General features: G+C 66.2%; 2 protein-coding genes across 5 annotated transcripts; one reads left to right on the plus strand and one right to left on the minus strand.

The window, feature by feature from the left end:
• The first annotated feature begins 799 nt into the window (after positions 1 to 799).
• Positions 800 to 9,696, plus strand: TMPRSS9 (transmembrane serine protease 9). Of its 4 annotated transcripts, none has more exons than XM_078378893.1 (20): positions 800 to 1,049; positions 1,156 to 1,285; positions 2,508 to 2,675; positions 2,915 to 3,042; positions 3,186 to 3,253; positions 3,361 to 3,527; positions 3,833 to 3,868; positions 4,118 to 4,231; positions 4,430 to 4,601; positions 4,761 to 4,940; positions 5,457 to 5,593; positions 5,721 to 6,009; positions 6,118 to 6,725; positions 6,824 to 6,960; positions 7,124 to 7,484; positions 7,855 to 7,971; positions 8,174 to 8,345; positions 8,545 to 8,810; positions 9,067 to 9,203; positions 9,360 to 9,696. In XM_078378893.1, exons 3-20 carry the CDS (start codon positions 2,525 to 2,527, stop codon positions 9,519 to 9,521), a joined length of 3,402 nt encoding a protein of 1,133 aa, XP_078235019.1. In that variant the 5' UTR covers positions 800 to 1,049; positions 1,156 to 1,285; positions 2,508 to 2,524; the 3' UTR covers positions 9,522 to 9,696. The 4 variants fall into 4 exon arrangements, with proteins under 4 accessions (XP_078235019.1, XP_078235020.1, XP_072834312.2 ...); XM_078378894.1 differs by having other exon boundaries at positions 802 to 1,285; positions 4,761 to 5,038; positions 6,118 to 6,289; positions 6,451 to 6,725; XM_072978211.2 differs by having other exon boundaries at positions 802 to 1,285; positions 4,761 to 5,038; positions 6,118 to 6,289; positions 6,454 to 6,725.
• A 223-nt stretch (positions 9,697 to 9,919) lies between these two features.
• On the minus strand, positions 9,920 to 11,452 carry TIMM13 (translocase of inner mitochondrial membrane 13). Its single transcript, XM_020794211.3, has 3 exons — positions 11,281 to 11,452; positions 10,343 to 10,411; positions 9,920 to 10,168 (listed from the first exon to the last, which is right to left on the minus strand). The coding sequence occupies exons 1-3, from the start codon at positions 11,392 to 11,394 to the stop codon at positions 10,070 to 10,072; spliced, it is 282 nt and encodes a 93-aa protein (XP_020649870.1). The 5' UTR covers positions 11,395 to 11,452; the 3' UTR covers positions 9,920 to 10,069.
• Between the last annotated feature and the right edge of the window lie 1,556 nt (positions 11,453 to 13,008).

The following is a 13,008-nucleotide window of genomic DNA, read 5'->3' on the forward strand; positions in this document are numbered from 1 at the left end:
GAGGGGCGCTGCTGGAGGTTAGCGGCGGTTCGGCGGTGAAGGAGAGAACCGGAACGCCCACGCGGTGCCCGCCAGGGTGGGCAGGAGGGGGTGCGATTGGGGTTGCCCCCAAATCTTTTGTCAGGAGACCCGCTACAGGGTCTCATCCCCTCCTGCGCTCTCCGTCCTTATGGCTGCAACCATGCCGCGGTGTGCCTGGGACCGGGCACTGGGGGGGGGCTTTCCATGGTCGAGCGTCTGTGGGGAGTCTCCCCAGGGATGCTGAGTGCCCCCACCTGAACTGGGCGGTGGTGGTGGGGGAACCTACGTGCCCGGCTTGGCCTGGGCATCCTCAGTACAGGCTGTGCTACTTGGCCGCAGTGGGAGAGTCAAGCCTTGGCACGGAGGCGCACCCCCCCCTTTTGTCCGAAGGGGTTCTTGGGTTACCTGCTTGCTTTTGAAAAGGATGTGAAAAGGGGTGGGTGATTAGCGGGCAAGGTGCGGGGGGGGGGACCTGGTACAGAAGTGGCAGAAAAGGAGAGCAGAGGGGGAACCAGAAAGACCAGTTTAGCCAAAGAGTTTTTTTGTAAAAGGCAACCAGGGGTGGGGGTGGCAGTGGGAGGGTGGGTGGAGTGCATACAAAATTGTGAGCCTGGTGGGTCAGGCCGGTCACCCCACCCCACCCACCCTGTTTGGGCCAGCGTTGCTGGCTACTGGAGGCACACACTCAGAGGGGGAGCTTTGGACCCTCAGGGCCAGTGGGGGGGGTATCGATCCAGACCCCCTTCTGCACTTCTTTGCTTTCCACCAACCCAGGGGGAGGTGGGTGGGGTGCCTGGGCAGGGAGTCCCTCCCTCCCTCTCCATCCATCTCAGCCTCTTGGGATGAGGGCTCAGCAACACGAAGGCATTGCCCGCGCCCCCCAAGGTGGGGCGGCTGACGGGTGGGCCGGGCATGGGGTTGGGTGGAAAGCGGTGGCCATTTCTGCCGCTTTGGCTTCCTGCAGGAGGCGAAGGCGAAGGAGGTTCCCCGGCGGGGCCAGCGGCTTCCCTGTCCCAACCGAGGAGGAGGTGGGGGGCCCTGCCGCGGCCCCTGGACTTTGCTTCAGCTTTCTTTCAGCGGTGCGGGATTCCCTCCGCTGGTCTTGAGGTTGACAGGGCTTTTCTCTCTTTGCAGAGCTCCTGAGGCTAACCCTGGGGTTCTCCGGCTTGGGAGGCAAAGGGCCACACGCCGGCTGGCCGGTCCAGGGGCCCACCACTCCCCGATCCACCTCGGGCTGGCGTTGCTGCACGGGAGCCTCAGAAAGGTCAGGCGAGAGTCGAGGGGCAACTGAGCTTCCTTGGGGGCCGAGGACTGGGCACCCGGGCTTCTACGGGTCCCCCTCCGGGGGGCGGCTGAGGCCTGTGGGAGATGGTCTCTGGGGTGCCCTCTGAGTGGCTTGTGGCCCATCTCACCGTTCGCCCCCGTGGCTCACCAGGGGCCTCCGGGGTTTCTACGCTTTCTCCGGCGACCTCTTTCGGGGGCCTCGGCTGCGTGAGAAAGGGAGCTTGCCCGACAGGGAATGGTGGCGGGCCTGGCGGCTGGGGTGTCGGGGAAGCCTGTGCCCGGCGGGGGCTTCGTCCCCTCTTCCTCCTGTCCCGGCCAGTTCAAAGGCTCTGGGTGGGAACCTCCCTCTGAGCTGGGACTGGCAGGAATCGGAGGCCCAGCGGACGACAATGGGCGCCTGTGTTCGGCCCGCCTGAGGGGTGGCGCTGGGCGAGACAGGGCTGCTCTGTCTTCCAGCTTGGCCGCTGTGGGCGCCGGGCCCCTCTCCGCCCCTCCTCTGCATATGTGCTCGCTCACACCCACCCACACACCCCTTGCTCAGGCCCAGTGAGAACTGGCAGGCTTTCCCCCTTGAAGTCGTTGGGGCTCCTTTTCCTTTTCACCCCCAAAGCCCACTTTTTCAGCCTCTCCCCAAGAGTTCTCCCTCCCCCCTCTCTCTGGGGTGCCTTCTACCTGCACGGCCTGCCGGATGTTTGGGGGTGCAGCTCCTGGGCTCTGGGGCCAAGAGCCACAGCAGCTCAAGGGGGGGCGTTTGGGGGGCCTTGTGAGTCCCTATCTCTCTCTTCCCTTCACCAGCCCTTCAGCTCCCTTTGCCGTGACCCCTAGGCCCCACACAACGCACCCCCTCCAGAGAAAGGCACTGCCCAGGTGGCTCCTGTGCGGGCAGGGGCATCTCAGGGAAGGTGGAGGCATTGGGGGGGGGATCTGTGGAAGGAGCAGCCCGGGGGAGCCCGGCAGGGAAGGAGGGGGGTCCTGGACCAGCAACGGGGCCCCATGGAACCTGCCCCCCCGAGCCCAGGAAGGAATGCTGGGGAGGGGGACAAAGGTGTATGTAGGTGTCGGGGAGGGGAGAGGGGCCACTGCAGGGCTCCCTCGGGGGTGGCCCCGAGACCGGTCTCAGGGCCACCCCAGGAAATGGGTGCCCCAAACAGGGACTCGCGCCTCCCTCTCTCACCAGAGATGCCGCCTTCTCCCCCTTCTAGATTGCTGTGGGGCTGCCATGGGGCCCTCGGCCATCTCGGCCAAGCCGGCGCTGGAGCGCGAAGCACCAGCGCTACCCCCTGCGAAAGGCCGCCCCCTGTGCGTTCGGAAGACCGTGGCCGCCCTCCTGGCGAGCGCTCTCCTGGCGGGAGGTGGCGGGGTCCTTGTGGGTGAGTCCCTCGCCTGCTTGGAGCGTGGATCTGGGCCGGGAGCCCTTTCGGGGCTGCTTCCTCCACATGGGGCTGGAAGGGCCAAATCCCCAGGGGCAAGAGCGGAAGGCGGCCTGTCAGAGGCCCAGTCTCGCCCGCCACGGGACCCCCCGCCCGTCCTCGGGTGTCCCCTTGGGGGTGTCCTTCCGCCGCCCCCCCGGAGTTCGGAACTCGTTCCCTCTCCTCCTCCTCTTCCCCAGCCTTCCTGGCGCAGCGTGAATTTGTCGTGGAGCACGTGGCCGAGTTGTGGGGGATTCCTTACGAGAGCAGCCTGGAGCACCCGGGCTCGGACTACTCCCGCATGCTCACCCCGGTTCTGGAGGGACTGGTGAGTCCGGAGCTGGCGGGCAGGGAGGCCACGGGAGGCTCTTCCTTGTGGCCCTCTGGCAGGAGGTTGGGCAGGAGGGGGCACCCTTTGCCCCATGGCAGGCAGGATGCCCCCCCATGCACTGGCTCTCCTCCGCCTTGCAGTTCCGAAGCAGCTTCCAGAATTCCTCCCTGGAGGGCCGCTGCGCCCGCTGCTCCGTCCTGCAGTACAGGTGAGGCTCCCCCCGCCTTCCCTGATCCTCCGAGGTTGCGCATGGGGGGGGTGACAGTTGGCCGCCAAAGGGCCCGACAGAGACCCCTTTGCCCCCCTTGTTGGCAGGAGGGGCAACGCCAGCGTCCTCGTCCGCCTCCGCCTCTGGTTCTCCACGGAGCCGCCCAGCCCTGCCCAGGAGGAAGAGGCGCTGAGCCGGGGGCTGGCGGCCGCCCTCGGAGGGCAGGGGATTGCCTTGGCCACCTACGGCACCCTCTCGTCGGTATCCCTCGCAGGTAGGGCCCCGGGGGGGGGGCTCTCTTTCGGCCCTGCCTCCAGGTTGGCCAGGGCCGTGTGCGCCCCACGGGAGGGTGTGGGCTAAGATGTCCCTCCCCCCCAAGAGCATCTCATGGTGGCCGAGAGTGGGCTTGAATCAAGACCCCTTTCCATGTCTCAGTCCAGCAAGGGAGCTCCACGCCCCACCCAGAGGCTGGTGCCCATGCAGGCAGGCCCTCGGGCCGTGGGAGAGCGTGGCCCGGTCAGGGTCTTCCCTGGGGGGCAGCTCAGCCTTTCCCTGCCTCACCTTCTCTCCCGCTTGCAGGCAGCTTCTCTCCCTCTGGGATGGCTCGGAAATCAGGTAAGCGGCGCACCTTGGCTGGCTGGTGAATCCGTCTCCGCCCAGGGACCCCAAGGGCGACAGTGGCCTCTTCATGTGGGCCTGCTGGGCAGGGGTTCCGGCCCCTCCGCTGGTTGCCCAGAGCAAAAAAGCCACAGAGGAGGAGGATGTGGGGCTAGTGTCTCCCCTGCCCCCAGGGTGGGGGTAGGTGGGGACGAGACGGAGGGATGTGGGACAGACCTTGCCCCCCCGCCTGTGCTCTGCTTGCAGGCCGGTGTCCTGGGAGCGCCTTTCCCTGTCGGAGCGGCCAGTGTGTGGTGGTGCAGAACGCAGAGTGCAACGACCGCCGGGACTGCGCTGACGGGTCTGACGAGGCCGAGTGTGGTGGGTTCCCTGCGTGGGGGGGGGGGAAGGGGGAGGGTGGCTGCTTGTCGGGTGGGGGGGAGGGCTGTGGGTTTCTTTCCTTCCTTCCTTCCAAGATTAGCTCCTGCCTTTGTTCTTTCATTTCTTCATAATTTCATTTGTTTCCTCCTTCCTTCCATCTATATATTCCTCCTCACCTCCTTCCCGGCTTTCTTGCAGACTGTGGCGCCCGCCCGGCCCTGCAGGCCTCCAGCCGGATCGTGGGCGGCTCCCAGGCCTCCCGGGGGGAGTTCCCCTGGCAGGTCAGCCTGCAGGAAAACCACGAGCACTTCTGCGGGGCCACCATCCTGTCCGCCCGCTGGCTGGTTTCGGCCGCTCACTGCTTCAATGAGTAAGGCCATGACGCCCTCCTTGCTCCGCCAGGGGTTGACTAGAGGGTGGGGGGGCAGGGGCTGAACTTTGGGGTCAGTGGGAAACACCGCCTGATCCAAGAGGAGCGCCGTGCACGGTGGCTTCTGGCCGTGTGAGCCGTCTTCGTCCTGCCTTGCAGGTTCCAGGATCCCGGGAGCTGGACGGCCCACGCAGGAAGTGTCTGGCTGAGCGGGGGTGGCGAGGGCGTCGGGGCGAAGGCCGGCGTGGCCCGCATCCTACGGCACCCCTCCTATGACACAGACACGGCCGACTATGACATCGCCCTGCTGGAGCTGGCGGAGCCCTTGGCCTTCTCCAAGTATGTCCAGCCTGTCTGCCTGCCGGCCGCCAGCCACGCCTTCCCCGTGGGCAGGAAGTGCCTCATCTCGGGCTGGGGATACCTGAAGGAGGACTTCTGTAAGCAGCCGCTTTGCCTAGGGCAAGCTGGAGGGCCGCCAGGCGGGCGGACTGTCCATGCTGTCCTGTTCCACTGCTAATGTTGGTTTTGAAACCAGGGTGGTGGGGGTGGTGATGGTGAGGCAGGCTGGCCTCTGAAGCAAGAGCAGAGGAGGGGGCTCTGCGTTTCCATACTGAGCTGTAGAAAAGTCTTGTGTCTTCCCAGTCTGGCCTTGGCACATGAGACTCCCCCCCCCGCCCGTGTCAGCTCTACCCTGGGGGTGCCTGCCTGGCGCTGGGAGCAGGACAGGCTGGAGACTTGCCTCGGGCGGGAGGTGGGTGGGGGGCTGTTGATGCCCTCTCTCTCTCTCCTCTGCCCTCTATCTCTCTCCTCTGCCCCCGTCCCCATCCCCTCCCTCTCCCTCTCCCTCTCCCTCAGTGATAAAACCGGAGCTGCTGCAGAAGGCAACGGTGGAGCTGCTGGACCAGGCACTTTGCACCACCCTCTACAAGAACGCCCTGACCGCCCGGATGGTGTGCGCCGGCTACCTGGAGGGCAAGGTGGACTCCTGCCAGGTACGGGCTGTGGGACATCCGGGCCCTGCTGGGTGCCTCGGCAGGAGGGCGAAGCTGGGGCCCCTGGGGGGCCCCTCCTGCCAGGTGGGCTTCTGCCCCTTCCCTGACCGGCTCTCCTCCTCCTTAGGGGGACTCCGGGGGCCCACTGGTCTGCGAGGAGACCTCCGGCCGTTTCTTCCTGGCCGGCATCACCAGCTGGGGGATTGGCTGCGCGGAGGCCCGGCGCCCAGGCGTCTACACACGAGTCACCAAGCTCAGGGACTGGATCCTGCACACCATGGCCGCCCCCCCTGCCCAGCCTGGCCTCAGCCGCCCAACACTGTCCTGGCCCGTGGCCTCCACCACCGTGGTTGGTGGCAAGCTCCGCCCCACTGTGGCCACGGACCGGCCGGCAGCCACAATGGCCTGGCCTCAAGGTAGGCCCCCCTCCCTGGGCTGGGGGATGGCGGGGGCTCCTGTGCCCTGCCATGGGGGGCCGGCAGGCGCTCACTTGGATGTGGGGGTCGCTGTGTTCCCTCCTGCAGAGTGTGGCCGGAGGCCAGGCTTCGCCAAGCCGAACAAGATCGTGGGGGGCGTGGACGCCTCCCGGGGGGAGATCCCCTGGCAGGTCAGCCTCCAGGAGGGTCTGCAGCACTTCTGCGGGGCCACCATCATCGGCGAGCGGTGGCTGCTCTCCACTGCCCACTGCTTCAACCAGTACGTAGGCCGGCTGGGCACAGGTGGGGGGGCCTGGCGGTGGAATCGGCCTTCCGCGCCCCCCGGGGAACCTCCTTCCCCCCTCCTTCCTGTCCGCCGTGGTTCCCACCAATCGTGGACGGGTGTCTTCTCTCTCTCTCTCTCTTGTGCCCCCCCGCAAGCAGCACCAAGGCCGAGCGCCTGGTGGCCTTTGCGGGCATCACCTCCCTGGCGGCCGCCGAGACCTCCTCGGTCAAGGCGAGCGTCAAGCGGGTGGTGGCGCACCCGGCCTATGACCCGGCCCGGCTGGACTTCGACGTGGCCCTGCTGGAGCTCAGCCGCCCGCTGACTTTCGGGAAGTACGTCCAGCCCCTCTGCCTCCCGCTGGCCGTCCACAAGTTCCCTGCGGGCCAGAAGTGTCTCATCTCTGGCTGGGGCAGCGTCCGGGAGGGCAACGGTAAGGGAGGCGCCAGGAGAGCCGAACCGCCCCCTCCCGCTGGGAGTGGGTTGAAGGAGGCTGCTGACCGCCATTCCCCGTTCCCTTCCGGCCCCCAGCTTCCAAGCCAGAGAACCTGCAGCGGGCCTCGGTCGGGATCCTCGACCAGAAGACCTGCAACGCCTTGTACAACTTCTCCCTCACCGAGCGGATGCTCTGCGCCGGCTTCCTGGAGGGCCAGGTCGACTCCTGCCAGGTAAGGGCGCCCGGGGTGACCCTGGGGAGGGGGGGGAGTAAGTTTGGAGGCAGGGAGGCTGTGCGGCACCACCCACTCGTCTTGTCCCTTTGGTCCCTGGCACCAGCTGAGGGCACCAATCGGCCCAGGGAGCCCAGCCTCCTCCCCTCTGCCTCTCTTCCAGGGCGACTCGGGTGGACCCCTGGCGTGCGAGGAGACCCCGGGGGTCTTCTACCTGGCCGGGCTGGTCAGCTGGGGCCTGGGCTGTGCTCAGGCCAAGAGGCCCGGGGTCTATACCCGGATCACCAAGCTGAAGGGCTGGATCGTGGACGCCATGGCCTCCCTGCGCCCGGGCACCGTCCCCGGGAGCCTGGTCGGAGCCCTGCCTGCCTCCTCCAGCATCCCGGCCACCTCCTCTGCGCCCGCCTTCAGCCAGCCCTCAGCCAGCCAGGGGATGACGCGGCCTCTGCTGAGCACCAGCCTCCGGGCCGGCGCCAGCCTCTCCCGGATGACCGCCAGCTTCTCCCGAGCTCCTCCGCTTCCAGGTAGCAAAGGCGTCCGTCAGCCTGTGCCGTGGGGAGGGGGCTCCGTGACGGAGAGGGAACCCCCCTCTCATCCTTCAGTCCTCCTGTCCTGGGGGGGGGAGTCTTTCTTGGGTCTGGGGGTCTGGCTTCTGGCACCCTCGACGGGTCAGGCTTTAAGGGGGCCGTAAGATCTGTCCTGGGGCTTTCCTGACACTGTCGGGAACGGTTTCCCTTTGGGGCGATTCTGATACCTGCCGTTCCGAGGGGTGGATGGGTGGGGTCTCTATGCAGTCAACCCCCCCCGTCCCACTTGTGGGGCCCAAAGCACGAGGGAGCGAGGGGATCTCAGGCCTCTGACCCCCTCCTCGGCGACCCACCCCTCCTTCCCCAGGTGTTCCCTGCAGCCCCTCCACCTTCAAATGCTCCAGCAAAGTCTGCATCGGGAAGGTGAACCCAGAGTGCGATGGCATCCCAGACTGCAGCAACGGCAAGGATGAGGCCGACTGCGGTAAGTGCGCCCCCCCCCCACCAATGCCTGGTGAGGTCGGCCAAGCCGGGCCTGCCTTGGGGACCTGCCGTTGCCTCTGGCCCCTGCCGATGCGGGGGGCAAGGAAGGATGAGGGGAGTATTCCCCCACCACTCTCAAGGTGCAAGCCGGAGAGGAGCAAGCCCCCCCCCACTCCCTTCATGTCCTCCCTTCCTCCCCACAGACTGCGGCCTGACCCTGGCCACGGCTTTCAGCAAGATTGTGGGGGGCAGTGGGGCAGCCCGCGGAGAGTGGCCGTGGCAGGTGAGCCTGTGGCTGCGTCGGAAGGAGCACAAGTGCGGCGCCGTCGTGATCGCCGAGCGCTGGCTCCTGTCGGCCGCCCACTGCTTCGACCGGTGAGTTGCCCCCCCTGTGGTGGGGAGAGTCGTCCGCCCGATGGGCGCTAGCCTGGGGATGCCCCTCCTTGGCTCCCTCCCCTTCTCCTCCAGGCTCGGGGCATTGGGCCAAGAGGGGGTGGAGGTTTTGCCATGCGAAGGCCAGGCCCTGCCCAACTGGCCGGCGGAAGCCTTGCCTTGCCCCCTCTCCTCCCCACAGATACAGCAACCCCAAGCTGTGGGTGGCTGTTCTTGGGACACCCTCCCTGAGCGGCCTGGATGGGCAGGTGGAGACGGTGGCTCGGATCCTCCGGCACCCCTTCTACAACGCCTACACGCTGGACTACGACATGGCCCTTCTGGAGCTGGCCTCCCCACTCCGCTACTCGCGGGCTGTCAAGCCCATCTGCCTCCCTGACGGCACCCACCGCTTTCCGGCGGGGTCCCCGTGCTTCATCACCGGCTGGGGATCTACCAAGGAAGGAGGTGAGGGGGGGCGGCGGCGGCCGGGGGCTCCCTTCCTTGGGAGCGCCTGCACCCTGCCCCACAGGCGGCTTGGCCGCCTTGTGGTTCTCCGCACGTGGCCATGGCACGCTCTCTTTGTCGGCGTCTTGCGTTTTATCGCAGTGGGGTCTCTGCACATCCCGCAAGTCTTAAGTCTTGCCAGGCAAGGGCCGCCGGCGGAGGCTGGCCGGGGGGGGGGCGGGGCGGCTCTTCTTTCACCCGTGCCTTCCCCCTTCAGGACCGACGTCCAAACACTTGCAAAAGGCAGCTGTGAAGCTGCTGGCGGAGGCCGACTGCCGGCGCTTCTACCCTGTCCAGATCAGCAGCCGGATGCTCTGTGCCGGCTTCCCGCAAGGCGCCGTCGACAGCTGCTCCGTGAGTCCCACGTCCTCCCCTTCACCGGAGACCCTCTGGAACCCCTCCACTCCCCCAGATCCGAGCCATCCCCCGCTCCCCCCTGGTGTGTCCTTGGGGTGGGGCTGCCTAGGGGGTGCCCTCCAAGGCTCCCGCTGCCTTTTTTCCCCTCTGCAGGGCGACGCCGGCGGCCCGCTGGCCTGCCGAGAGCCCTCTGGGCGCTGGTTCCTGGCCGGCATCACCAGCTGGGGCTACGGCTGCGCCCGCCCTTTCTTCCCGGGAGTCTACGCCAAAGTGACGGCCGTGCGGGGCTGGATCGGGCAGAACCTCAAAGAGTGATGCCTCTCGGGAAGAAAAGAGAGGCCACCGAGAAAGGGGAGAGTGCCTTGTCCCCCCACCCCGGATAGGCCCTCGACAGCCTGAACGTAGCCCGTAGCCCGGGAGGTGCTGACAGCGCCCCCGCTCTGGGCCAACGTAGACCTTTTTCTCTGAATAAAGAGGCCTTCCTGTGAAACGTGGCTCGGTGCAATTTTGCAAAAACTGGAGGGCAAGAAATCACCTCCTGATCCTTTAGAACGTGGCTGATCCGGACCTCCCTCTCCCCCTTGACTGATCCGGGTGTGGAGAGGCCATAGGCCTCCCCCCCCCTAGCAGAACGGCTGCCCAGCCCCACTGTCCCCCCTCCCGGCTGTCCTCCGGCTTCAGTGGCGCCACAGCGAAGAGAGAGGAAACGGAGGTGGTGGGGCGGCCCGTGCTCACTTTAATGTCTGCCCCACAGGCGGTGTCCCAGCTGGAGAAACCCGTCTCCCCCCCCCTCCCGAGTGGCCACGACCCACCCTGCCCTACGTGAGTCCGTGCAGCATGGGAAGGGCCCCGTCAGGCCGCCGTCACATGTTGGCTCGCTCCCGCTGCAGCCGGGAGTTGTAGGCCCTCGAGACGGTGTTCCAGGCGTCCATGTAGCGGTCCATGCACATGGCGATGCACTTCTGCGCAAGGGGAAGGAAGGAAGAACAAGAAGGGAAGGAAGGGAGAAGGGCAGTGATGATGGACAGACAGGCCAGGGTCGATCCGGGTTGGGGACCAGCGGAAGCCTCTCACTAGGCCTGCTGGTCCCTGCAAGAGCCCCACCCCACCCGGTTTCCCCACACAGAGAGGCTCACCTGCTCGGAGTTATCCAGGGAGCTCCCAGGTTTCCCGATGCACTTCCGGAAGCACTTGTCCGTCATCCTCTGGAAAGGGAGAGAGGCGGGTCAGGCCGGGAGCTCCCTCTCTGTCATGGTGGGGGATGGGAAGAGATGCCCCAAGAAGCTGCTGGATCCCCCCCAAGACACATTCACCACGAGGGAGGGGACTGTGGCCTCGAGGGGGTGAGCCCGAGGGAGGGGCCCGAGGACCAAGGCGTGGATGTGGGCCTGTATGGGTGAGCACCCTCCTCCCCTTGGAGGAGACCCCCCCCCCGGCGCTCTTCCTCCGGCTTTAGGGAAGGGACCCAGAAAAGAGGGGAGGGAAGGAGAGCAATTCCCTCCCTCCCTCCCTCCCGTGTGACCTTCAAAGGGCTGCTGGATCTGCCCCCCAAGGAGGGAGGTTTCGGGGAGGGGATGGGGGGGGCAAAGCCAGGCAGCCCCTCTCCCGCCCTCCCTCTGGGTTGGCCCCTGCCTGGACATGATGATGGGGGCTGACCCCCTGGGGAGGGCGGTGTATCTCTCCGGAGACCCTGCAAGCCCCACCCCACCGCCACGGGGCCGAAAGGTTTCGGGTGTGTGTGTGAGAGAGCGAGGGGGACACACAAACACACACAGTGCGCAGGCGTCCTGGGGGCCACTCGTGGGGCCCTCCCCTCTCGAGGGGCCCTTGTGTGTGTGTGTGTGTGTCTCCCTTGCGAAGGGGGCGCCCCTTCCCATCACCCCCCCGACCCCATGGGGAGGCGGCCAGCCGTGGGGAGAGGAAGGCGTTCTCGAGCAGAGGGGGAAGGAGCGGTAGACTGCCTCTGGATGGGAAGGCTCCACCGCCGCCTCTCCTCTCCGGGGCACGTGGGAGTCCAGAGGTCGGCGGAGGCCGAGGAAGGAGATAGACTGCCCCTGCGCGGGGAGGCTCTCACCTGCAGGAGCTCCTGGGCGTTGGCCACAGCGATCTGGACCTTGACTTGCTCCATCAGCGCCCCCGGGTCCAGGCGGGCCCCGGAGCCGAACTCGCCGCTCCCGCCGGACGCCATCTCCGCCGCCGCTCCCACGGGAAGGACTCCAAGCCCCGGCAGGCTTCGCGCGAACTCCCGCCGGAAGCCCCGCCCTTCCGGCCCTTAGAGGAAAGGCCGGCCGCCAGGCCGGGCAACGAGCGGGTGCGCCACAAGTCCGGCACCCATGCAGCCCCACTAAGCGCACCTCGCTTTCCCGGCTCGCCCCCCTCTCGCCAGGAAGGGGGGCTCGCCAGGAAAGGGGGCTCGCCCCCCTCTCGCTGGGGGGGCAAAGAGAGAGAGAGAGAGAGAGAGAGAGAGACAACGGATGGGGCGGCAGCCCCTCCCCAGCGCCCAAGCCCTCCCCTTTGTCTGCCCCGCAGCAAGCTTTCAGGGCTCCGAAAAGAACCCTGACGTCGCGCCTGCGCGCCAAAGAACCGTCCTCCCTTTCCCCTGGGGTGACCGTCCCTGGTCTTCTTGCTCCACCTGGTGGCCGAACGTCCGCACTGCAGTCCGAAGGCCTCTGTCTTCCAGGCTCCGCCCCCCTGCCCCCCATGGGGCCCTAAGGCAGCTATATTTTATATGCTGCGAACCCCCTCGGCGCCCAGCTGACCCAACGGAGAAGGTTGAGGCCACCCTGCGGCGGCGGCGCCCCCTAGTGGCTTAAATTGTGTGCTGAAGAAGCCTCCTGCGTGTCCCTCTGGCGGCCCATTTGGGTAGAGCCCTGCTTCTCTGCCATCTAGTGGCCACCTTTGAGAACGACACACCGCTGGCTCAAGGGAAAGGCCTAAGAAACCGGTACTCAGGGGCCACTCTGGTGGCACATCAGGCAACCCCTCCGTGTTTGCTCTTGTGCCATTGCACCCCGTGAGTACCCTTTAGTGGCCACATCCAGGCCACTGAATGGAGTCTATCAAAAGGCTGCACTCCCAGAGCTGACTGTCCCTCTAGTGGCTGCCTTGGTGTAGTGCACTTCCAACAACACCCTCTGGTAGGTACATCAGAAAACAGCCCCCTTGAAAAACTGCCCCCTGGTGAGTAAATCAGAGAACTGTACTGCAAAACAGGCCTCACGGGTGGCTACCGCTGGGAATTGACTAACTCTGGATGACTTCTGGTGGATAAATTGGAAAACTGCACATGAAACAGTGCCTCCTGGTGGTGGGTGACATGTGCATCTCTACTCTTTGGTGGGCAAATGAGGAGAGGGCACTACGAAGCAGCGCCACCTGGTGGCTGCACTGGCACGGTGTACCCCACGGCACCCTCTAGTGGCCAAACTGTATTCCTGCCTTGAGTGGGGTGGTGGTGGTTTGGACTTGATGTCCTTGTAAGGCCCCTTCGAACTTGGCTTTTATAGGATTTCTATGAAATCATAGACGTGCATGGCTTCCCACCCCAATCTGTTGAAAGGCCTAAGCCCAGAGGCCTGAGGTGCCCCCCAATGGATAAATCGTGGAACTACACCATGGAACTTCATCCGTGGGTGGCGCTGTCCTTCGCTCTTCGGTGGCCACGCCGTCGTGAAACTTCTCGGGGGCTCTTGGGGGGGATCGATCCCAGGATCGTGCCAGGGTGCCACGTGGGGCTCGGGGTGCCCCCCCCAGGCCATGGGCGCTCAGTCTTCCCTCCTGCTCAGCTGATGGGGCTCCTTCC

The sequence above is a fragment of the Pogona vitticeps genome, chromosome 7 (assembly GCF_051106095.1).
Source record: "Pogona vitticeps strain Pit_001003342236 chromosome 7, PviZW2.1, whole genome shotgun sequence".
NCBI classification, from domain to species: domain Eukaryota; kingdom Metazoa; phylum Chordata; class Lepidosauria; order Squamata; family Agamidae; genus Pogona; species Pogona vitticeps.